Raw genomic sequence first — 25,444 nt, forward strand, 5'->3', positions numbered from 1 at the left:
GTTTGTTATAAACAAATTCCACCGTAGAACGTGGTTTTTAAAAAATTGCACAAGAAACCTTTTCCAACATCAAATTAAGCAATGAATGACACATGAGCAAGATGGTTGCTGGATGCAGTCTCCAGCAGCACATATAGCTTTGCATCAATGCTTCCTTTTTATGTTGCAAAGAGTTTCACAATCACAAGGGCAACGAGGCATTGTCAAAGCAAAGAAATTCAAAAGTCAATCAAAAGTTGGTTGCAGTTACAATTATGAATAAAGCTGATAGTAAATTTGGATGCAAGTGCAAAGTCATGCAACAGCCAACTCAGAAATCAGTTCATGCTCCAGAAAAGTTGTCTCTTCAAAACACTTTCAACAGACTGCATGGTTATTTCGTACCAAGTAAACATCCCCCCTCTCTATCATCTGCTTCGACAAGGGAAACCGCGATTACTCAGATTATTTTGTTAGTGAAAAGCAAGCTTGTACCTACCTCGAACTGCCTCCAGCTTCTTCGGGGTCATAGGTAGCTTAGCGTCCTCCTCCGGACCCTGGTTCAGGAAACGCCGGGAGCGGTTCCCTGTCACGCTCCGAGCAAGGAGCTCTTCTTCTGTCCCCATTGCCAGGCAAGCATTTCTCACAAATTTTGAATCGGTGTCAGATTTATCAGCGCAGTGATTAAACTGCGCTGCCGTCATTGAAACACCACTGCCCAGATCAACCTGCAGAAAAATTGAGAATTACAATGGTTGGGATTAGCAGTTTAAAAAGCTATCACTGAGAAGAACTAGACTAATACGTTTTCCAGGATGTTACGTCACAGAATCCCCGTTTCATTCAAGTGTCAAAAAGGTAGGTGTAGTCATTTTAAGCCATGTACTTTCAAGAAGCTCATGCGGACATCCATTTCACAGCATCCCTATTCGTTCTAGCTAGAATATACACTCACCGAATCCAGAATCGTGAGCGGTTCTTGAATTGGGTGAAGAAAATGGAGAACTCAATAAATATTTCAAGGCCCCTGTAGGTTTGTGGACTGTTTAAATTAGGTGAGAACCTAATAATGGCTGCCATTAAAATTTCAATTATAAAAAGTTAATGAATAAATTGTGGTTAATTAGTCAAAATATTGCCATGGTTATATATCCACCCATCTAATGTCTACCAGTTACACCAACAGTCTGTGGAAATGGCATCCAGATTGCAGTGAGCCCTTATCTAAAAATAAAATTTGGATTAAAAAATGTACACCAGTATACTGTACAATACCAAGGGTGTGCCCATATCAGAAGGGCCTAACCCCTACTTTCAAAATGTTCCCAAAATAAGCAAAGGAGATAAATTTTTTTTTTCCCCCGTGCCGGCGCGGGAAAAATCGGTTTCTTCCTCGACTCGCCGATCATCCTCTGCTCGACCGCCACCAAGTTTTCCGAGGGAGAACACAAATCCAGTAAGTGACATCCGATTTTTGGTATTTCAAAAAGAGGGGCCGTAGTGCGTGTGCAATTGCGTTAAAAAACATGTCTTACGATTGCCGTTATTAAATGTAGAAATGTCACCTAAAAAGCTTCTAAATTTTCTGATTTTTGATGTCACCGATCAAAAGAAGCAAGGAGGTAAGCGGCGGGAAATATATATGTCAAAAATAAAAAGGTAAGTGCGTGCGCGGGAAATTTTTTTGTTCGCCGATGTGGTTTTTTTTTGCGTGTCTATGACTACAACCTGCATCGTGTCTATGACTACAACTTGCAATGCAATGACTACAACTTGCAGCTTCACTTGTTCCCTTGTGAAAAGAACAAGTGAAGCTCTGGCACGGGTGCTAGCGAAGGAGGGCATTCAGATTGTTCACAAGCCTATTTAAAAAAAAAATGACCACCGCATTGGCTTTCTTCACACGCGCGCATCCTGGACATCGAAAGTAAGCCCCGCCGGGCGTTAGTTTTGATGAATCCACTCAGGTCTCCGAACCAAATGCAAAAGGACTGCAGCATTTCGAATGGTCACATGAATGCCTAAAATTTACAATAAATTTTGCACATAGCTAGACTATCTCCAGCAGTACTTTAAATATGTTTATCTTGAAAGAAATTGCCAAGATAAGTCGGATACGGTTACAAAACCAGAAATGGTCAGCCTACTTGATCAGGGTTCCCAGCGGCAACCGGCACAGGAGGGGGTGGTGGCAACATCAGCTGGGCGCTGGCTGAGGGTTGTACCTTCTCGATAGCCTGGCTTGGTGTCAGAATCTCATCGGGTTCTCTTAACAGCACGACCGCGGAGACCTTGGCAGCAGGAGGTTCCAGGCACAGCTCTTCTGGGCTGCTCACATCATAGTCCAAGACTGAGGTTCCATGTAAGGAGAGGGGACATTCCCTTGCCGCTCCTTGAGGCTCCTTAGGGACTGGTTGCTCTAGCGGCAGAGGGAGCCTTCCACTGAAGCAGGCAGGAGCTGCTGGAGCAGACACCGCAGAAGACGACTCCGCTCCTGTTGTTGTTTGCGAAGGCCACAAAAATTGTATCCTCCATGAGCTGTACATCCCAGGAGATTCTAAACTGGCACTCTACCCGCTTTAACAGCTATTTCAAACATTTCCGTCATGTCACAACTGGTGAGACTGTTGCTTATGATGGGGTATACAAGATGGTGTCTGATACACTGACCCACTGGCCAGCATTAGCAAAGCATTTACTGCTTCAAAATGCAAGGAGGCATCTAGCCACAATCATAGCAGATATTGTACAAGGGGATATGTTTTGAGGCCAGAGCTACTTTGAATAGATCCCAGCAGGTTGTGGGGTTCAAGCTATTCTGATGTCAGAGATGATCGGTTGTTGCAATGTATTTCTTAGGTTTGCACACAGTAAAAGCATCTTGATTTCCATGCCTTAAATAAAAGACATTATTTACCTTTTTACAGTTATCAACAATGAAAACTACATCTATAATCAATTTACTTTACCATTCAGATGAATAATGTGAAACCAGATTTAGTTTTATTCAGGGAATTTGTTGTGATAGCAATCCGAACTATCATGGCTGTAAGCAGTTAGTTGCAGCAGGTTGTAATTCAGCAAAAATATGTGGACCAGCCTTGTAGGGTTATGCTAATAAAAGGAAAAAATACTTAAAGCCTGAGTAGGACATGCATGTAAAAAGATGCATTTCGCATAAAAAGCAAATGTAATCGGAAGAATGTTTACGGCTTGAGACTCATTTTGCTGTGCAGCTAATTCCTGTGCTTCCGGGGGAGTGATGCAGCCAAATCGGCCAGGTCTGTACTTTTACATTGGCTAGAAAGTTGCTTGATTCATGAAAGTTGTGGGGATTCCTCTGGTCTCCCTTCCTCGATGGCTGTGATAACGGCCGCGGGTCGGAACACTCGGCTCCTTCGCCGTCAGCTCCGACCTGTTCGTGAGGCGGAGGGCCGACTGGTTTGGGGGGCCCTCCTCTCACTCTCTCCCGGGGGGACCTCTTTCCGTACCCCCGCTCGGATGTGGATCACTGCTGACAGGCGAGGAGGTTTCGCCTCTTGTTTTCCCGCTTTCGGGAAAGGGACTCGTCCGAGTGACGGCGAAAGAGAGAGGACGTGCGTCGGCGACTTCTCCGACGCTTCCCCGGTCTTGGCTCTCCGGAACCCCGCGTCTGGCCAGGTAAGGACCTTTTCTTACCTTGCCGGCGCGGGGGTCATTTTGGATGGGGACATTGTAGTTCATATAGAAGAGTATGTAATAAATGCTCTTGGACTCTGTCCTTACTTTGGTACGTGTGTCTTCTCTTCCGCTATATTCGAGAGAGTGAGACAAGGTAGACGATCATTGGCACCAACAGAGGTAATTAATCGAACCGACCCGCGGTAATGTAGCCCTAAACGTCGTCTACATTGCCGCGGAGATGTAGGGACCGCGGGCTACTAGGTTTGACGTCTCCTTTGAGATATCGCCGCTGTTGAGACAACCCTTTGGTTACTCTATCGATACCTGTGTTAGTTGGTAGCTAGCAAAATCCCACAAAGTGGCGTACCACCTCAGCAATGGGCGGGACTGGCTGGGTTCACCGTACATTAAAAAAGTGGAGGAATTGGCAACTCGCATTTTAAATATTACTCCAACTGAAATCTTGTTTCATGAAAAATGTATTTTTTAACATGTGTGTCTTGTCCAGGCTGTTCTCTCAAGTGCCAGAAAGCAACTGAACCAGGGTTACTTCCTTGCTGCTTTTATGACAGCATGCAGTTTCCAAGGTGCGTTGTTGCCCACAATTGTGCATTTGGTCCTTACGATGTTCTGAAGCTATCCAAAACCATTCAAATCGTTCGAGGTATTCTGGCCCTGTCCAAAACTTCTCTCAGGAGGCAGTGTCACTTAACCACTAATTGCTGCAACACAATCCCTTTTCTCCATTTATGAAGTTTGGTACCTTGTTAAAAAAAAAAAGGATATGTAATCAGACTACCAATACAAGGGACTCAGAACTCTGCTACCTGCTCTTCCCGCTACTACTGATACAATGTAGTATTAGGACAAAAACAGAAATGATGTGGTGCCACTTAATCTTTTTGTAATGAACTATCGCAGACAAAAGACCCGAGGAGGCGCAAGCGGCAAGTGAAGCGCACTGCTGCGCCGTCAGCCAGCAGTTCGCCTGGTTTCGAGACAACAGAAGAGCGCATGCGTGCCCTACTGTGCATGCAGCAGGCACGTAACCAGGATTTGGTTCCGGGGGGGCAGGTTCTATGCCCCCCCTAGCTATGTGGCTGGCTTGCAGGCATGCAAGTTTTTCCGCTTCTCTGCATTGCGGTGATTCTGGCGGAATCTGGCGTGAGATGTCGCAACTGATGATAGCGCTTTTAGCTTTGCAGTGCTTCATGTGAGACGAGTGAACTCTGACATTGGAACTAAATTATCTTATTCCTTAGTTCACCTGCTGTGACTTGTCGCTTTATAGGTGCTTTATCAGGAAGGTTGTCCTAATAATTGCGGCATCAAGAAAAACATAGAATCGCCATATTCAGAAACCCAACTTGCTAATGGCCAGCGATACGAGCTGCAAGCGCCATCTCTAGCTGCTGCATCCGCTGTAGACGTTCATCACCAGCGGCCACCGAAGCGGAGCCTTGCACCATACACTGTGGCAAGTATGGTCCCGCAGAAGAGCGAATAAGCACATATGTCCGCAAGCACAGTAGGACTCACATGCGCTCTCCTGTGGTTTAAAAATCAGGCGAGCCACCGGCAGATGGCACAGCTATACACTTCAATCACCTCTCGCGCGTCCTGAGAACTTTTGTCTGCGATAGTACAACCATCCAATACATAATTCCAAGCTTACCATGCGAAGAAAGAATTAACACATATTGTCACAAAGACCAGGCGCAGAGTCCGAGATGATGACTGGGTAACTCAAACTTGTGCCAAACAAAAGAAGAAAGAAATCACCGCGTACAGCAGTGAGAAGCAAGACTGACTCGACAAGGTCATGCGCGGCTCCTTATCTAGCGCGACATCGATGCTTCAAACATTCGGCACAGGTTCCAGCGTCGGGCATTTGTGGTGAGAATGAGCAGGAAGTTTCCAGAACAAGTATGTAGGATGAAACGATATAAGTTACGGCGCGAGCGAGAATAAACACAAAGTTACCGGGCATTGATGTTCGGCACCGCGGACAGCAATATGGCATAAAATATTGTCATGCTGAATTAACTTACGTAGTCTTGACAGGAATATGGTCTGTATGCTTCTGGAGAGGCTCCTTTCCTCATCAAGCTCCAGCCGGAGACGCTTCACCTCTTGCTTAAGCGCCTTGGCTTTAGCTCGCTGAGCCTCATACAACGTTATAGGAACAGTGCCCTGCGATCCTGAGTAAAGAAGACATTACAACTAAAGTGTCAGGGCTGTTGCTACAGAGTAGTAATTGAAGTTTGAGTAAACATTTTAACAGTCACAATCAATAGTTTTAAATAGTGAAATAGGTTGCACATGATTTTATCTATTGAATTTCTGGGATGCTTAGGGCACATAAATTGAGTTACGGCCATGAATAGGCCATCTCAGAAAGCTCCGGAGTGCCCCTTCAAACGCAACATGACAATAGTGGTGCACATCACTTGCCGTCTAAATGCTGCTCTTCAATACGGCGTTTTTTGGAAGTAGTCTTCTCTCCGTGATCTGTCTGCGCAGTGTGTGAAGAGGTTGACTGACCATCCTGGAGACATTGCAGATACAAAACAAAATGTTTAGAAAAAGGAGTTGAAATAAATTGCCATTACTGCTCTAGCATGGAGCTTAGGTCCATTATTTTATAACACAATTCAATCATTTTCTTTCTACACCACTGTTGCTATGGAAAGCATGGAAGAAAAAGATTAATTAATGTAAAAGCAAAGATATAGAAGGCAGGCTGAAAAAAAAAATAACAGCACATATGTAAACTTTCACAACAGGCGTCAACGTAGGCAACAGAGATGTGCCTAGAGTCGTATTCGGCGCTGCTTTTGCGAGCTGGCACAAAATGCTTCCACTGGGAAACAGAATGATGGTGGCAGCCGATCAGACTGAACTTATCTATCTAATGCTCTAAAAAATTATCAATTCACAGTAAAGATACCGCAGGACGAGAAGAAAAATGGGATTGTGTGAGCCTGCCGAGGATGCATCACTCGCATTTACTGCCTTGAATGGCCTGTGGCATTGCCTCTCAATAGGAGGATGAAACGTTAATCTAGCCAGGCCTAGTACTCAGTAATGGCAGTTGGCGTTGAAATCTGACAAGGTAATGCGCAGCACTAAAATAAACCCTTGATGAAAATTAGGGCATGTCATGTCCGGTGCCATTTTAACCGGCATGTTTCTCAGCTAACTGTTTCAAGTTGGGCGCCTGGGGTAACATTCTCATGCCCATAATGCAGTCTATCGTAATCCTGGCACGTGGGAGTCATCTGGCTGACCAACCGCCACTGCTGAACCGTTATCACGACCGAGAATGATAGCTTCTGCTCACAGGTGGCACGTGCGGCCCCCTGCCTACAGCAGTCAGTGTCTTTTGACAAGCCAAGTGCCCTTTATGACTGAACTAATATGTCATTACAAAGCTGTGCTAGTCATGATAGCAAAGCTTTGTAATAACAAGGTATGATAGAATGCCCTGAGGCATTACAAGGACTAATTTCCTCATACTGCTCTGAAAGGTACAAGTTTGACTTTCTCTATTTGTTTATATAGAACACTGTCCAGAGGTATGCTAGACAAATGGGTGAGCCCCAATGATATCTAATAAAAATCGTGCAAGCCATTAAATCAATAATTCAGCCCAAAGTTTAGACTCAAGAAAGTTGAACACGTGCCAAACTTTGGAGAAAATATTAATCAAGGACTCAGTCAACGTCTGTGCGGGTGGATGGGTGGCACACAGCACACATGGTATCTAGTAAAGTCATGCAGAAAGTAAATAGCTCTATGCGAGCGGGCATTTTTTTCTGAGGAGCGCATGACTGGTGGCTAACGTTCGATCTAACGCTAACACCGGGACTCATCCATGCGGACCAGACAGGGCGGAGCTAAACAACGCAAACTGCCGTTATCATCTGAGCCTCAGTCACCACAGTCTGATCGAAAGCGAGTGAGGATTCTAGAAACAACGAAATGAACCATTTTCTTGACCGAGGTCTTTTTTTGTTTTTTTTCTTCTTTACTTATTGGTAATTTTTTTTTCCCACGAACTTGCCGTTTATAATTTTGTAAAGCTGTGTGTGAGGCTTTAAGGCTACATTACACAGTTGTGTTTTGGCTGTTTTTCACTGCCGTGGGAAGGGATACGTGTGTAATAAGACGATTACGATAATCTTATTGCAATGGTAGCTGGCGTCATCGCCAGCGGCTGCGATGGGCCGCAACTCAAGGAAACACACATGTATCGCGAAAAATAAACACTTTCAAAAAAAGAAATTGAGTGTAATACAATCAGTTCCAAACCGCTGAAAGAAAGGGCTCATAGTTATTTTAATTGACTTTTTATTCTCGCGCTCAAACAAGTGGTCGCTGAGCTTGCAGTTTCGAGAATCCTCTTCCCCTTTCAATTAAAACCGCAGTGACACAGGCGCAGATGATAACGGCAGTCAACGTTGATGAGCTCCCTCTATCCGCTCAACATGGGCGAGTCCTGATGCGAGCGCTAATTCCAATGTAAGCCACTATAGTCGGTTACAAGTCAAGAAGGTAGGAGAAGCTCCTCCCACAAGCGTGATGCGCCCGTTTCAAATTTCTCCGCAGTCGAAAGAAGAGTTCGCTGGAAACGCTCCTTGTTCCGCTTCAATGGATTCCAACTTGTCTCCGATCCCACTTTTTAAGAAAGCGACCTTTGTATTCATCGGAGAGGGAACCGAGCCCCTGAAGGCAGCCTTTGTATCCATCGGGGGGGAAGCTAATCCCCGAAAGTCGTATTTGTTTCTGTCGGTGGGGGAAAACTCTAATCTCCCTCTCCTGGCTTCCACAATGCTCAGTCGAAGTCGAAAGATAAAGGAAATATGTACAGAAAGGCAAGACCCTCCTCGCGCGTTGGCCGCGACGTCACGGAAACGGTGGGACGCTATTGGATGCGGAGGTGGCGGAGGGATATGGCATTCCCTTTGAGGGGCGTTTGCCGCTACCTTCTTAACCTGTAACCGACTATAGTCAAGCTCTTCCGAGAGAAAGACTCCCGCTCGGGTGGAGCTATTGAGCATCTGCATGACTGTACATAGTACCATGGCCAATCGGCATAACAAAGTATGCCAACTTGCTGGGCGGCAATACGTGGTAGCACGTGTTGGCCAGAAAATCCATATTTATAAGAGTACAGCTATATGCACTTTGTTATGCACCTCAACCGGAAATGGCTATATGCACGACGAGGAGAGCTCACGCCATTTGGGTCACCCTTTTCGGATGGCGCATGCATCACTGGGGAAAGTGTTAAGCCAGACCCCCGCCTGCGTTCACACCTTGCGGCGACAGTGTGCAGCTGCTAATTACGAAACTATTAAAGGGATGGTGAACCGTAATTTGGATTTCAAAAAAACAATGCTGGAGATGTAGACGGGGCGCTACAATCCCTACAACACTACTAGTAAGGCAATATCTCAAATGGACGGCCGTATTTTTGGAAAAAGAAGTCTAGATCGAACCAGGCCGACGAAGCGTGTGACGTCAAGATGCCTAGTTAGCTCCTCTCTTCGCTCCCTCAAGGCAACGAGGCGGAAAAGACGCGAGGCCGTTCCCCCTCCTTCTCGGAGAAACATGACGTTAACATTCATGCCAAATGCGCCTCGTTTTTTTGAAAAAATACGGTCATCCGTTTGAGATATCGCTGTATGAGTGATGTTTTGGTGTTTGTAGCATCCTGTTGCATGCTTTTCGCGCATGTTTTGGGGGAATCCAGATTTTGGTTCAGCATACCTTTAACCCGCTTGGCCCTCCCCCCATACACGCCGCCTGGCGGCATGCAGCCAGCAACCCAAGCCCCGCTGTAACTGCAAACTGAGTGCCATTCCATTTAGCTCAGCAAAGTTTCATCAACCTTTTTTTTTTCTTCTTTTTTCTAGTGTTAATTGTAAAAAAAAAATTTCGTAAGTATCGCCAAATGCTCAGCAAAAAAAAAGTATGCCCACACTGGCAATTAAACCGGGCTCCGCTGCACATGAAGCAGACACCTTACCACTAAGCTATGCCACCCCTTTGGAAACTGAATGTAACCAATCCTTTGATAGGAGTTTCGCGTTGCACATATAGTCACGTCCGGTCAAGATGCAGGACGTAGTGCGTATAGCTTTACTCTATTTATAAACCACTGTCCAAGAGCAAATAACAACACAAAAAAACAGGAACCTTTTTTTTTTTTTTTTTAGAAACACAGTCGAAAGCGATCGGGAAAAATGCTACGAACTCAGAATTACCTCCATTGGTTGTCCTTCCCGGTTATCGTGGATGATGCGAGGAATTGCAATCCTCTGCTTGATCATTGACCGCAGCAAGAGGTCTTCGGTTTCTGAATAGAAGTACAGTTCTTTTAGACAAGGTCAATAACACAACCACATGCAATGCACATGACGGCAGTCACGTGCAAGGCATGTGACAGCCGTCCTATTAACGCAGCGTACGGTACGTTGTCACGAGCCTCCGTAAGCGTTCCACATCGTGACATTAACGCTGTTAAAGATTGGCTGCGCGTGCCAAGGAAGCCCTTTTGCAGTGCCCTGTTACGATAGTGCAAGGCATCTTTACGAAGTTCGCTGCTGATTCCTTCAACCTGCGGACTACACGTTATCAATAAAGACTCATGCAGCTGACGGGCCGACCCCGGAGGATAACGCGTGTGTAGAGGTGTCAGCCACTCGAGTCTGCAATCACATTGACCTACAGGGTCGGCTCGCGAGTGGAGCCTTGCCCAAGTCATCTGTGTCCGAAATGGCTGCCGATGGGCGCCGCCATGTTGTACACACTAGCGGCATCACATTCGCAGATTTTGTGATCGGTGCCCGCCTCGATGAATTATGTGCCAGCATTAACTTACCTCCAAGCATGACGACTTTTGCTTTGTAGTATCCGGCCTGACTACCATTCTCGTCTACCCAGAAGACCATCTTGGACTTCTCGTGGTCGAAGTCATCCACGTCTCCCGGCGTGAAGCGCTTGATCAAAGTCGTGGGTAGCACGGCCTTGTGCTTGTCCTCATAACGTACGTACGCGAACATGCTCGCTGGTGACGAAAGAACGCCACAACGAACCAGCCAGAAGCGATCGTTGAGCAGGCGCGGAACAAGAAAGAAAGCACTACAAACACGGTATGATAACACTGAAACAAAGAACAAATGAAGCCAACGAAGCGACAAAAAAAAAAAAAAAACTATCAATGTGGCCAAGTTGTAGTTGCCGTAGTCGCGAATTTAATTATCGGCTAAAGGTGGGAAGTGCTGACAATTTATACTACCACGAAAATTGCTGAACTCAGAAGTATTAAATAAAAATTTAAGGAACTATTTAAGTCGTTATTATTAAACAGATTGTTCTAGAACAACAGTGACGCCGGTGTAGCTAGGTGGACACCTGGTGTTAACGAAAGCTCAAATATCGGCCAATTTGAACTTCAGCGAATTATATTAAATTATTATTTTATACAAACTTTTGCTTCGTAATTTTATTTAATGGTATGTACTAGGCACATTGTTTGATCTGCGTAATATGTGTACAATTCGACCCACGGATCCAACCTAATCCAGGCTCAAGCCGGTCCCTGGTTGTTAGGTTTTCCGGTTTCCGGTTCTGCTGCGGTGTTGTATCTTCCCTTGTGTCGGTCGCCCGCCTTCGTATTGTTTTGCGAGGCTTCAGTTCCATGTTTACAGCGCATCCGAAGGACTGAACCACGACATGACTCTCTGGTAACAGTTGAAATGGAGAACCTAACCGGCCGACCGACAAGAAGGAAAAAGTACCTCGAAAAGGGTGCGGAGTACGTCGTTCCGAAATCTACGCGGCATTACCACCACCAAAAGAAAGCACGCCTAGCCGAATCTGCTTTGGGTTCCGCAGCTGCATTAAGCGTCCCATCTGTTGACCCACCGGGGCACTCAGCGCCAGGCGTTAGCTTGCAGCAACCGGCAACACCAACCGACGAACAGCAGCGGTTAGTGCCGGAGAGCATCGCTGTCGACAACTCGCAACAGCGCCCCGGCGATGATGGCGTTGGATCGACCGGGTCTTTGGCCGAAGACGAACACCACTGGGAAGATCAAAACGGTGGGGGTGCTGACCCACAATCAGACTGGGACGATCTGTCAGACTTCGGAGATTCTGACAGTCTTGGGCCGTCGTGCGAAGCCTCCACTGAAGAGCTCATACCGGAAGATGACGATAGCTCCAGGGCTCCTGGAGACTTTGTTTCTGACGACCGTGAAGATCTAATGGGAAGGAGCTTCGCCCAATTCGGCACGTCAACTCTGCCCCACTCCAGCACGACTAAAGCGAGTGCCGTGGCCATGCTCATGTCAATAGTTCACGCACACAATTTCACATTGGGTGCGCTGGACGACATTCTGAAGCTAATAAACAAGATGTTTGGCCAAAATCAGAACGTCTTGCCAGGTAGCAAGTACCTATTCCGAAAGCTGTGGAGCCAAAAAACATCCACAGTTTCAAAGAAGTACTACTACTGTGAGCGTGCAAACTGCTCTGGGCTTCTTCAAGATGACGGCGCTGGAAAGTCGACGTGCACTGTGTGCAGCATTCCAGCTGACGAGGAAGCAGGACGCAGCTACTTCACGATTCTGGATATCAGTCAGCAAGTGAAGCACGTAATCGCAAAAACTAAAGAGGTTCTCAGTCAGAATCTTGACGCCATTGAGACGTCGCTTTCGAGCTCATCGGTCACGGACATCTCCAGTGGTTGTGTGTACCGAAACCTCAAGGAGGCCGCTGCAGTGAAGCCTGGAGACTTGACATTAACCGTAAATACCGACGGGAGCCCTGTGTTCAAGTCGTCCCGCTCTTCCATATGGCCGATCCAGTTCACAGTCAGTGAACGTCCACCAGAGGAACGGTTCCGCAACACAACTCTTGCCGGACTGTGGTTCGGGAAAAAACACCCCAACATGAAGCTCTTCGTGAGCAAGTTTGCTGATGCCGTGATGGACATGGACCCGATCCAGTGGACGTATTGGACAGCAGACTACAAGTCACAGGTTCACCTGATCTGCTGCTGTGCAGACGCTCCTGCACGTGCAGCGGTGCAGAACCATGTCCTGTATTCTGGATATTTTGGATGCCCATGGTGTCTGATCAAAGGGGAGCATGTGGCAGGTAGGCTGGCACTCTGTACATCTCCTTTATCTGACATAATTGTGTAGTGCTGGGGGTTACTGCTTCTTATTGCTTGCCTCAAAGTACCACTTCTATGGTGTAAAACAGTCAAGCGTTGAAGTTTAGCAACCAGCATGGCAGACCAAATTACATCAGTTCAAGCTATGTATATTTTTTATGTATGAGGTGCTAGCACAGTGGGCATCAAAATGAGCTGGCTCGTCAGGACGCTGGCCGGAGTGGCAAAACTCCCATATGAGGCATGCCCGTCGCGATACTCCATTGAGAGCGAGGCTAGAAGGACTCTTGTGATTTCGTGAACAGGGGGGGACGGTAATAATGATAAGCGGCACATCTAGGGCGAGCCTGGTGGCACTGTTTGTACATCAGCCTGTTCGCTTTAATGCTTCATATGAGAGAGCCGCACGCCAGCCATTGTTTTTGTCTTTTTTTGTTTAAGGTCACTTGACACATTATGACATGGAATTTGCGAAGATGGCTCATAGTTTTGAAGTTTGCTGGAAAAAAGAATGAAAAGAAAGAGAGCAAGTCACAAAACTCACAAAAAATTAAAACAATTTTTTCCCCCTTATTCTCAACACGAAAAGGAGACAATGAATGGCACACAACTCTCTTAGATGGTGCATCAAACCCTACAGCCAGACATGTAAAGAAGGTTGTTAAGTTCACCCTACATTTGTGGTTTTTCTTTTTTACCATTCTCCCCCGCATATGAAATTGCGGCAGTCTTCCAGTCCCAGATTAAATGACTTATCGAGACAAGGGCGCCCGATGCGGGATTTTTGCCGCTCCGACCAGCATTCCAAAAAGCCAGCTTATTTTGACTGCCTTTAAAACTGAAACTACAACATGGCTCATAAAGCACTTAAAAATTTGACGGATTTTGGTTCTGTGACGGTTATCGTCTTATCTAATATCTGCCGAGCCTTGCAAACACAAAGTGAAAACTGCGTTCACTTAACTCTAGCGCTCTTTTTTAAGAAATTTTGATCGAAAGAAAAAGGAATGCTCTGCATAAGCACGTTTCGGAAAGTCTAGAAGGAATGGAATATTGTATGTGTACTCGTGAAATTATGTAGCGAAAGTGAGACTGGCGGCTCAGTAGTATTATGTGTGAGTATACTTGTATCACGCTTGTGCCAGTATTGTTGTGCAAAGTGTGTAAAATGAAAACCCACAACGTTGCATTGCCTATTATATGTCTATTCATGGGAGTTTTGGTGTCTCAGATAAAAGGTTTGCTTTTGAGATACCTGTGTTAGCTGTGGAATTGTCAGTAACAATGATGAGATTCATATGCTATAATTGCACCTTCTTATTTTTGCAGGATGCATACGCTACCTGCAAGAAGAGGATGAGCCGGCTGAGAGAACAGCGGAGTCCATATCAAGGGACGCAAAACTTGCAGAGCGATTCCGGGAGCCTGTAGAAGGCATCAAAGGACCATCTGCGCTTGCCAGTGTGCCCAACTTCGACCCCGTCTGGGGGTACCCTGTTGATTACATGCACTGTGCGCTACTCGGTGTCACAAAGCAGTTGACAGAGCTCCATCTAGGATCGTCAAATTCCGAGCAGAGATTCTACATTGGTAAGCCTTTTCGTAAAGATAACTACTAGCAAATTTTCTTTTCTTGGGTTTTTCCAGAGAGTTCTTTCTCTTGTAACGGCTCGTTTGAATTAGTGAATACTGAAAATACTGCTGGAAAGTAGCTACAATTAATCATGAGTACATGAGAGCAAACTAAAAATTGGGGGGCGACGACTCAAAGCATGCTGTGATTGGCAGCAGCAGCTGTTGCTTTGTTGGAACACGCGCTTTAGAAGGAAGCATCTTCGGCCCATCTTTGCTGCCTTCTTTGTGCCTTTTTCTTGTACACGTGGGGACACCATTGGCACATACAAATTGCCTCTCATGCATAATAGGCATGGTCCTGTGTTTTGCTTTTCTCTTCTGTGGTTCTCCGTCTATACTCCTCAGTGTGGCGCGGTTGCCGTTCCCACTCCTCAGACGGGAAGCAAACCTTCCATTGTCTGGCCATGTCTGGTGGGGGGGGAGGGGGGGGGGGGGGCAGGGCAGGGCAGGGCAGGGCAGGGCAGGAGAGAACTGAGTGAGCACGCCCGGGCTCTTTGTGGACGTGCCGCAGAACCTTCAAGCTGCCAGTGCAAAATGTGTCAAACGCACGAATGGCGGCTGAAGTGCATCATTGCATCACCTGCCGACATGGTTCAGAGGCCACAGAAAGGTGATGGAAGTGCTTGCAAGCATGTGTGTTCATCTACTCCTGTGCGACACGGGGCTTGCCCCAGAATCTATAGTAAGGTGCTGCTTTGCCAGTCGCCGTGTTAAGTGTCTGCTACAGATACCACTACTGGAGATAGTGCTTGCAGCTTTGCAGTGTATAATGCTGAGTAGGCGCACTCGGCTCCAGATCGAACTGAGGTTTGCTTCAGACTGTGTGTTTCTTTCCTCTTCTTTTATTTTTCTTGCTGCATGTACCTTTTGCAAGCTTGGCTATTTGTTTGAAACTGAGATATAGTGAGTATCACTCTTTCTGAATGGCATCTATAAAGCAACAAGTCATGGCAAGTTTCTGAGCAATAAGCCAAGCTCATTGTAAAGCTGGGCGCACCTGCTTGGCGGTATGCACCACAAAACTGCAAGCGCTATCTCTATTGGTGGCATCCATACCAGATGCTCATCACACTGGCCACTGAGTAGCATGTTGTGCCAGACTCTGGGGCAAGCACAGTCGGATGGGCATGTGCTTTTCTGTGGTCTCGAAACCAAGTGAGCCGCCAGCAGATAGCGTAGCGATGCACTTCAGTTGCTGCTTGCATGTTCTGGGGACTTCGTAAGGAGTTGGGGTCCTCATTTGTGGGTCAATGATAGAGCTTGTCTTCAAGATTTAGTTTGGTCTACATTGTTCCATTGGGCGCACGCAAGTGAACAACGTGTCGCCCAGAAAATAGCTAAATCGGAGGCAACATACGCAGACAGTATGACCTTGTGTTGCTTACATGAGCTCGACAGAAAATATTGTTATCACGACACACATACCGCACCGGTCTAGTAAAAACAAGGGATCTTGAAACAATTTATTGCATAATCTGCAGCTTTAGATAGCCTGCACAACATCAACTGTTAAACATGTATACTCAAAAAATACAGTAGTAATATCGATAAGTGATAATCTCACATTTGCTTTTTGAATGGATGACTCTTTTTTCATTGGAAATTTGTGTGTACAATATTTTGTTTAACTAACCATTGCTCAAAAGCATGTTGGTTTTATTTTTTGTAATTCTCAATGCAGGTCGCCCAGCGGTTCTCAGCACACTAAATGAACGGCTGCTCACCATCAAGCCTCCTCATTGTTTCACCCGCCTCCCGAGATCCCTTGCTGACAGGGCATTCTGGAAAGCTAGTGAGTGGCGGCTGTGGCTGCTGTACTACTGCCTACCCTGCACCCTTGATGTCCTGCCCTCCCGGTACTGGAGGCACTTTTCTCGGCTTTCTCAGGCCGTCCACATCCTGCTTCGGACAGAGATCACTCCATCACTGATCAACTGTGCTGGTAAGAGCCAATCTTTTTAAAGAAAATTGAAAGCTTGCTTTTCTTTCTAAACAGCCCCTCAATGATTTTTTTACTGGTTTGAAACTTGTGATCAGGTTAACCTCAGATAACGAGTAACATAAAGAAACAATTTTTTTGACAAATTTTGCATTATATCGGAAGTTATAAGCAAATTAAAATTAAAATCAAGCAAGAAAAAGGACTCCAAGATGTATAACCCCCTCCAATGGTATGTGCGAAGCGCTGCAGCGTCTCTGAAGACATCCGTACCGTCGTTTTATAGTGACTTTACATTCAACCAGTCTCTGCCGCCTTGAAGAGGAGGATGGCGAGCTGACAACCGAACCCATGTTGAAAGTCATAGCAGATGATGCCAGTGGGGATCGTGGCGCTGCTCCTCGGAGGGGCCGTGCCAACTAGGCATTGTTTTTTTGTTGTTTCCACACTTTGCAAACTCTATTTCTTTGTTTTGTAATGTTCAAAACTCAATAACAACTACTTTTACAAAAACAAAAATGTTAAGAAAATGCATAAAATCTTACTTTTTAAAATGTCCAGAAAAAACGTCCCACGCCTCTAACCAGTCACGAAGGCATGCAGAGTAATGTTGGCTTTTCTCGGAAACGCTTGATGTGGTAAAATGCATGCAAGAAAGCGAGCGCCGCAAGACATTGTTTAATGGCTGGAGCATATACCTTCCACCACCAGTAAAACCTTTTTGTACTAGGTTTGAGAAAATGATCTTGTGGCTGCCACGTGACAATGTTTCACACAAGTGCTTTACGCACGCAGCGATCACAAAAGACTGGAAAAGTAAACGGACAGCATTGAAAAATGTTTATTATTATGAGACAGTAGCAGCACGACCTTCGGACTTGTTTTTTAAACAATCCCAGCTAAGCTAAACGTCACGCTACTCAAGGTCACTACACGCTACACACAGTCCAAGTGCAACCTTTTCACAGGAGCAATGCAAACTCAAAACGCAGAATCCCTTTATGTGCCGGCGAAACTGCTGGAAGTACCAACGTCATTTCTTTCCCCTTTTGGGCTTAGCCAATCTACTAGCAAGTGAAGAACATTTCGATAAATAAAGGAGCAGAAAGTACTTCTTGTTTCAATATTTCCAATCACTGTTACTGATGAACGTCGTCCCGTGGTAATCCTAGGTCTGTCGAACGGACAGACACTTTGTAGAAGCATGTTTCAGCGACGACCTGACAGCGCTGACGGATGGGGAAAACAAAGATGGCACACTGTTCGCTTGTGTCGCTACGAAATGGAGTGGTGAGAGAGGCTGTTTCCTCTGGCTGTCATAGAACAAGTCGGTGGAGATGGTTTTCGGGCAACAAAAACATATTTCTGGAGGGTCGCCGTTGCCACAAGGGTACACTAACACGGCATATAGCAACTTTAGGTGGTAACTACTCGTCATTACCATTATTTAGAACTGCAAATTTCTCATTTTCACTGTCATCAGATCCTGTATCCCAATACAGATTCAACATTGTGAGGTTCGATAGCGTAGGCTCGCCATTCTGAAACAACGGAGTTGCAGGCAGGCCCAAGCACAGAGAAAGTAATGAGAACAAAGGTTTGCACAAGCCCTCAACAAGTGACGCTGCAAAACATGAAAGATGCTTTTTCCAGATGGCCCATGAATGATACTGCATGTAGAAGATTCAGAACCTGCTTTAGCCAAAAATGGCAGGAAGTTGCATCAGAGTGCAACTTCAGGTGCAAGTTTGTGTCTCTGAAATGGCTCTGAAATTGTTAGTAGACTGATGACGTTCAAACATTTGCAGTCTTCCTTATAAACTAGTGCAAACTGGGCTTGCACGAGCTAAGTTAATCAAATAGGCGTTCAATCTGAGAAAGAAAATTATGTTAGAAGACTGTTTTTATCGTAATATGGATTTCCTACTTTTGAGTTTGTTTTCACAAAGCACAGTTACCTCCATCTATGCTCAAAAATACACTGGACATTTTAAAGGTGGCCTGACAGTGTTTGAAACTCTCAAAATAAAAGGTGTAGTGTATTTAATTGCCATTCATTTTTGAGCCCATTTTGAACCGCAAGTCTGCTGACAGATGGTTGACAGATGAGCGCCCGCTGTCACGCCTCCGGCGCCTCTGCTGGGTTCCGTGCTTTGCATCCTGGTTAGATTCTTCTGCTCAAAAAGGGGCGTAGCATGAACTTCAATCACATTTTAGTAGCAAAATGGACGTCGCATGGACATAATTTTTGGAATTTCACGACGCTTACAGCCCGTAGAATGAGTTATCACCAAGAACAGACAATCTCAGAAACATCTTTAGTGCACTTTTAACAAATCATGCCTCCACGTTGTGGGGAAAAGTTTTAATAATGAACTGAAGAAATAAAGGCAGCAGGTTTTTCTTTTACAAGCAATACAACAATCTCACCAGCCGTTCGACGCTTGAGTAACGCTGCTATAAGTTCAGTTCACTAAAAGCAGGCTGCAGTGCACGAGGCCCCTCGTGGCACCTCACGCCCTGCTTGCGCACACCCCCAACGGGGCTGTTGGACGTGAAGAAAGAAAGTTTCTCCCATGCATTGCGGCAGCGGTGGCGTACCTAAACTGGCTGATGAGATTGGTCTAAGGGGAGCTAGGGGAATTTATTTTCTATGTTGTCTCTCAGGCCAGTTGCGAGTGAGTGCTTGTCTGTCATACGTTTCTTTTTTGCCCACATTTTTTGTGCACTTTTATAATCAGGATGAATAACTACATACTAGCCCAACCTTCAATTCTTCTAGAGTATGGTAGTTACCCATGCAGCCACCCAACTGCAGCTATTTTGGCAACTTTTATCATGCTGCCTCTCTGCAGCAAGTTGTGAAACTTAAAAATTATTTAGCTCTAGTTCATGCCATTTCCTGGGAACATGCTCCTGTAATATAAAAGAATGTTAGAAGATTCAGTTCGAAAGACGCTTAGATGTCCTCCCAGCTATATAAGAAAGATTCATGTGCGAGTATATGAGCTTCAAGGTCCTAGCTCTATGAACAATTATTCTATTTCTAAATGTTCTTATGCTTTGCTTTAAAAACCTCTACGTTGCTCTTTTCAGAACAGCTGCTCAAGAAGTTCGTGGCACGAGTCCCAAAGCTCTACGGGGAGACGGCCATGACTTTTAACATGCATCAGTTGCTGCACCTGGCCAACTCCGTCCGACACATGGGGCCGCTGTGGGCAAATTCGGCATTCACTTTTGAGGCAGGCAATGGCCGACTTTTGCGTCATATAACTGCGGCAAAGGGAGTTCCTCTGCAGGTTGTAGAGAGGGCAGTCATGTCGCAAGAGTTGGAGGCAGCACTAAGTCATGAACTGCTTCCAGCAGACACGAGGCTGTTCTGCAACAGGGTGCTTGGCCACAGCCATTTGAAAGAAGCGTTTTATGTTGACGGAGGCGTCATGCTTGGCAATGCTATGCCTTCGGGTCATCTTTCTAGAGAGGAGTCTGCTGCGCTCCAAGAAGGCTTGGGCTTCTGCCCATCGTCTGTGATCGAGCACGGGCGACTGGTGCTATCGGGACAGCTCTGCCACACTGCACAGTACACACGTGCTACAAAAAGCAACTCGACAGTTGTGCAGTGTGGAGATGGCAGGGTTGTCATCATTTGGAGGGCACTTCATATAAGGGGTTGTGGTAGTGATGAGGGTGTGCTACTGTGCAAAGAACTCACCTTCAAAGATGGTGGCTCCATCTTCCCCCCTCACATCAGGGAAGTGGTCGCTGTGCCTCACGACACATTTGTTGTAGTGAAGCCACATGCTGTGTCTCAGGTGTGCCTTCAGATTAAGTTTTCACCTGAGAGGTCATATATCTGCTTCCTTCCTAACATTATTGAGCGCGACTAGGTTGCATGCCTTAAAGGGGCGGTGCAACGATATTCAATTGGAATGTTTTTCACTTTACGCAAGCTTACTGGCACTAGTGGGACTCAAGAATACTCGCACGCCACGCCACTGACCAAGGAACTCCTTTGTGGCGCTCTAATTTCGAGGACAAAATCGAGTGTTTTCATTCAATCTCTCCTTCGCAAAACCTGATGACGTAACCGGGCGGTAGCAGTACTGCTTAGTTACTATATTTTAATGCGGCTCATAGATTGAACCCGAGCATGGCGTGGACACTCAATTTGGGCTCGTGATAATCGATAGCTCAAGAAGGATTCGGGTAGTGGCCCGTGTCCAATCGCTGGAATGACGACAACAGCCGAGCCATAACAATGTCTGGAACTCAGCGCATGCCCTGTGCCTTGCCACCCCCAGTTCATGGCTATGATCAACATTGGCGACATATAATCGGCTCCAGATAACGTGGCCGCTTGTTCTGGCTGCGAGTTGAGGGGGTGAACTCTGTTCGTTTTTCTTTGTTTTTTTCTGCGACTTCGATTGTGTGTGATGAAAAACGAACGGGTATTTCACAGGTCATTAACGTCAGGGATCCGTTCTAAGCGGTTTTTGTGCAAAATACAAAAATCGTTGCATCGCCCCTTTAAACATGTATTTCTAATCAGCTTTTCGCTTGCTGTCCAGACCAGAGCCTGGTCTGCTTTATCAGCATTTTTTGTCTGTCAATGAGGTGTCGTAATTTTCATGTGTGATATTTCTTTTCATATTCCTGGTTTATTGCTGTGCCACGTTTGTTGAGAAGATGTTTGGGTGTTTAAGAAGCTGCGGCTTTTAATTATTGTCTTTTTCAAATGATTTAAAGGTGGTTGTGCCGACAGATATAATTTTTTTTTTCCAGAATTTTGTTTTTTGGTGTTTTTCTTTCTAAATGCGTTTCATTTAAATTCACCTGTTGAATGCGATTGCATATGCTCTTGCCATCTATTCAATGTTATAGGGTATGTCGTTTTGAATGCAGTTATACTTTGTCTCACCCTACGATAGACTAAAGCCAAAGCTACGAGTCGCTAGGCCCAACTATGAGCCAGTTGGATCCATCTGGTGTGTTGCGCCTGTATACGCACATCGCAGCTCTTAGCCTTGGCTTTAGTCCATTGTAGGATGAGACAAGATATAGCAATGCTACATTTCCATAATCTTTGTCTAATTTGGCTTAGTAGTTTGCTTTTTATTTGCTGTGATAAGTTTGCCTAATAAAAAGCCCTGCTTTGCAATGAACCACAAATCTATGCTTTTTATTGAGTGGTAGTTAGCCACTCATGTGGCATGTTCAGAAAGATACGTAATAATGACTTCTCGCAAACATTCCTTTCTCACACCTATGTATGCCATTTTGAACCTGAAGCTCTGAAGCACATATCATATAGATGCTCTGCTCAGATGCCATATTAGGGTAGCCTGTGTCTTGCCAAGCGGTCAAGCCACAGAAACTAGCGATGACGAACCAGAACAATGCCTTTATTGATGATTAGAACCCCATAGTGCCTAGAAAGGCATTGACTTCCTGCATGACCCTAGTTGCAGAAGTGAATTGGCCACGAAAAGGAATTTTAAATTGAAGGTCAGTTGTCTCTGCATTTATACAAACTTGCTGCGAAGTGTTATAACAAAGTGTCCTCGTGGGCCATTTTTCAAGGTTGGATATCTAACAGAACCTCAACAGAGGTTATTATTTGAGTTGTTTTAAATATTCACTCTGAGTAAATATTTCGAGTTTCTTCTATAACGTAGGTTTGCTTCTTCGATTTAATGACACGAAACTTGAGGTGGTCCTGAAACATAACCAGATTTTTTATATGCATGTAGATGACATTTTCCCATAAAAATCGCAGGACCAAGGGGATTTTTTTTTTTCTAAATGCCAAACCTCCCATGGCAAAACAGATAAATGGGAATGTTTTAGCAGAAACACTTTCAGTGTTTTTTTCTTGCATATTATAACTACAGTTCCAGTTTAATATCATTTGAGATCAATACATTGACGGATAGGGGCCGAATTCCAGTCAAAATGATGGTGTCTAGATCTGGCTCTGTTAGAAAAAAATTTCATATGCCATATAGGAAACCCGAATATTCTCATTTGCTTTGGATGACAAACTTTTTTTTTTATGCCACTTATGAGGAGCAATTTTTCTCATATGATTTTATATAAGTTTCTTATTCCACATTTGACCCGTATAAGAACTTTCTTTTTCTTGTATGGCTCATATGGCATATGATAAAACTCTTATTTGAAAATACATGTTCTCATATCCATCTCATAAAACTATATAAGCAAAATATCTTTCCTCATATAGTTCTTATAAGAGACTGGCGCTCCTCATATGGGCATCATATGTTCTTATATCTTCTCATACTCCTCATATAACTTCTTATATAAAGTTATATAAGAACTATATGAGATTTTTCAGTAGGGGTATGCTGCAAAACATTTTTAAAAACCATTTGTGGGACTCTGAACAATGCCAAAACTACCCAGATCTGAAAGTGTGCAATACAAGACAGCACACACACCTCAAAAATGTACCACGCTCTTTATTAGGGCAAGAAAGCGATTTTCTAGTTGCTGAATGAAATTCAAGGCAGCCTGGGATGGTGTATTAGATTCCCTAAGAGCTTTCAAGGCACGTGATATGCTTTAAGCACAAGAAAGTGCTGGTGAGGCCTGGTCAAGCTCTCAGACTCTTTCTCAGCGGCTGAGAACAGCCACAGCTGTGGGTTGTCAGTTCAAGGAAATGTTTGATCAAAATGCCCCTAACGTAACAAGTGGACGAGTCATCAAATGCGTTAACCCTGATGTCTGATGTCAGCTCAGAAATATTTTCTAGTGGCGGGAAGTTATCAATTGGAAGACATTCCACATTGCCTGCAATTGAAATTTTATGATGCAAACATATTGGGAACTCCTTGAAGAAGTCAGTCTTGTCATCCTTCATGTTTCCATTGTTCGACACTTTGAGCAGTTCCTTTATCCCTATCTGTTTGAGACCTGAGGTGAACTGACACACCTTTGGGTTTGTATTGCAGCCATGCATTTGTCATATAGCTCCAAAAATGTCCTCAAGTGGGTCTTGCTGCAGGCGTCGTGTAGTTAAGAACTTAGAGTCATGGCTGTTTGAAAGCTCCTCCCAGAGCATGAGGACACTGTTTATAGTAACGTGCCACCCTATGATGGTTTGTGACTGCACCCTCCTTTCGAACTTCCATGCAGGAATCCATCCGAGTTCCAGGTGAAGAAAATCAAATACCTCAGATTCTCCTTTCAAAATAGCATGACGCAACTTCTGCCTTGTCTTCTTGAATTGTGAGCTATTTAGAAAGCTGTCCATTCTATCGCAGAAATGGGTGGTATTGGTATCCATGGCTGCCTCAGAAAGCTCCTTGGCATAAACAATGAATAGGATTGCAAGAAAGACTGAGGCACTCATTACCTGTGCGGCACGTTTTACTTTCATGTTATTGAAAGGGTTTTAAAAATGTGTCTCTCATTACGTTTGGGAGCCAATCGCAACCTCATCTCATGGCTAGAACGATAAAGTTTGACAATATGGGACCACTCAATGACCTCATTTGCAATGCAAAATTTGTGTGCTTGGAGATTGTTCCTGGTTTTTTTGATAATGTGCGGAACATCAAAGATAAAGTAAACATATTCGTTATCAACTTTAAAAAAAAATACGGCTTACCCACAGACACATGAGTTGGTTGGCCAAGTTTACGTTTTAATCCCCCTAATCACAAACCAAAGTGAAGCTAGTCTTAAGCTCTTGCAATGAGAGAAATGAGGAGACTGCGGATAATAGAAAATGGTGTTGAAGTGTGCACAACAATGTATGCAAGTGGCTGAATTTGTCTCCTGGAAATTCCAGAGAGCACGACGCAACAACCAAGGATCTGTTTGAAAGACCGTTCAACACCGTCTTCTGTGAATCCGTGGACAATGTCGTTTGCAGAGTCATAAGTCAAATCATTTTTCAAAGAAATCTCATCGAAAATCAAGGTTCACACATAATTGCAGGCCGACTGACTGCCCGACGGAAACAACAGAGCGAGAAGCTCACGCCGCTCGGCTCCAAAAACTCACGCCAAGCATGCGAGCACGCGGGCAGGCATGCGTAACCTTGCTTGATGCAAAGCCGACCAACACGCCGCAGCAGAAAGCACATGGTTGAGAAAATCCCGGGGTTTTTTCAACCATGTGCCGTGGTGGAGGAAATCTCGCAATAATTCTAGGCGATGAAGGTTTAAGAGTTGAGCGGAAGCCGCTCCAACCCCTTCGTACTTTAGCAGAACAATCGATCGAGAGGACATCGCATCCTCTCTGGCGTTCGCACCGCAAAATGGGAATGAGTGAGAGGAGCTTCTCCTCAAGTTTCTTAACATGTCGCCAACTATGGATAAAAGACGACAGTCACAATTTTATATTGTCATGAGCTTACCGCGCACGCCAGCTTTCCAACTTTGCAACTTAGTTTATAACCTAAAATAGAGATGTATTCCTCTCTTACGTACTGCAGCCCTGTCAGATTGAAAATAAAAGTACGTCATTGAGAACATGAGCTTAAGTTCTATACTAGGTGAAAGGGAAAGCTTCCCTTTCATTGAAACCGCCTGCCTAAACAAAGCAAAACAAAAAAAAATGAAACGGAAGTTTACCGCTCGCGTCTTTCTTCAGTGTCATTTACTCTCACAGTATGACTGATTTAAGTGTGAATGCATTGAGTGCATCTTAGAGCGGAGCTTTTAAGTGCTAGTTACCCCAGGATTGTGTCCGTCCTCAAATGACCTGATGACAACAGAACTCTGGACAGCTTCAGCCATATATAAATGTCGGCGGCAACCAGACATCCGGCTTTCCGGTTGTCTCGTTGCCGCCGTTGCTTATAGATGGTGACAACCTTTCGAGCCTTTCCACTCTGGCTTGCCGACTTGCGGCGGTCTATTACCTCATTCCCACCATAGTACAGCTTCGCTAATCTTTTTTCTTCACCAAAATAAAAAAGCTGAACTTTTTTTTTTTTTTTTTGGAGGGGGGGGGGGGGGTTGACACGTGTAGGTTTTACGGTAACTGACAACATGAGAAGGGTGGCGAGG

General features: G+C 45.1%; 2 protein-coding genes across 2 annotated transcripts; one reads left to right on the forward strand and one right to left on the reverse strand.

The window, feature by feature from the left end:
- Positions 1 to 568: 568 nt before the first annotated feature.
- Positions 569 to 10,712, reverse strand: LOC120842135 (protein diaphanous homolog 1-like). The gene is made up of 7 exons (XM_040501918.1): positions 10,532 to 10,712; positions 9,915 to 10,006; positions 6,097 to 6,190; positions 5,694 to 5,843; positions 2,127 to 2,473; positions 627 to 707; positions 569 to 595 (listed from the first exon to the last, which is right to left on the reverse strand). Exons 1-7 carry the CDS (start codon positions 10,710 to 10,712, stop codon positions 569 to 571), a joined length of 972 nt encoding a protein of 323 aa, XP_040357852.1.
- Positions 10,713 to 11,408: 696 nt separating this feature from the next.
- Positions 11,409 to 20,293, forward strand: LOC115330860. Its single transcript, XM_040213163.1, has 4 exons — positions 11,409 to 12,813; positions 14,162 to 14,422; positions 16,149 to 16,409; positions 19,503 to 20,293. The coding sequence occupies exons 1-4, from the start codon at positions 11,409 to 11,411 to the stop codon at positions 20,291 to 20,293; spliced, it is 2,718 nt and encodes a 905-aa protein (XP_040069097.1).
- Positions 20,294 to 25,444: the final 5,151 nt, after the last annotated feature.

Source organism: Ixodes scapularis, unplaced genomic scaffold (genome assembly GCF_016920785.2).
Source record: "Ixodes scapularis isolate PalLabHiFi unplaced genomic scaffold, ASM1692078v2 ptg000060l_1___fragment_1__unscaffolded, whole genome shotgun sequence".
Taxonomy (NCBI): domain Eukaryota; kingdom Metazoa; phylum Arthropoda; class Arachnida; order Ixodida; family Ixodidae; genus Ixodes; species Ixodes scapularis.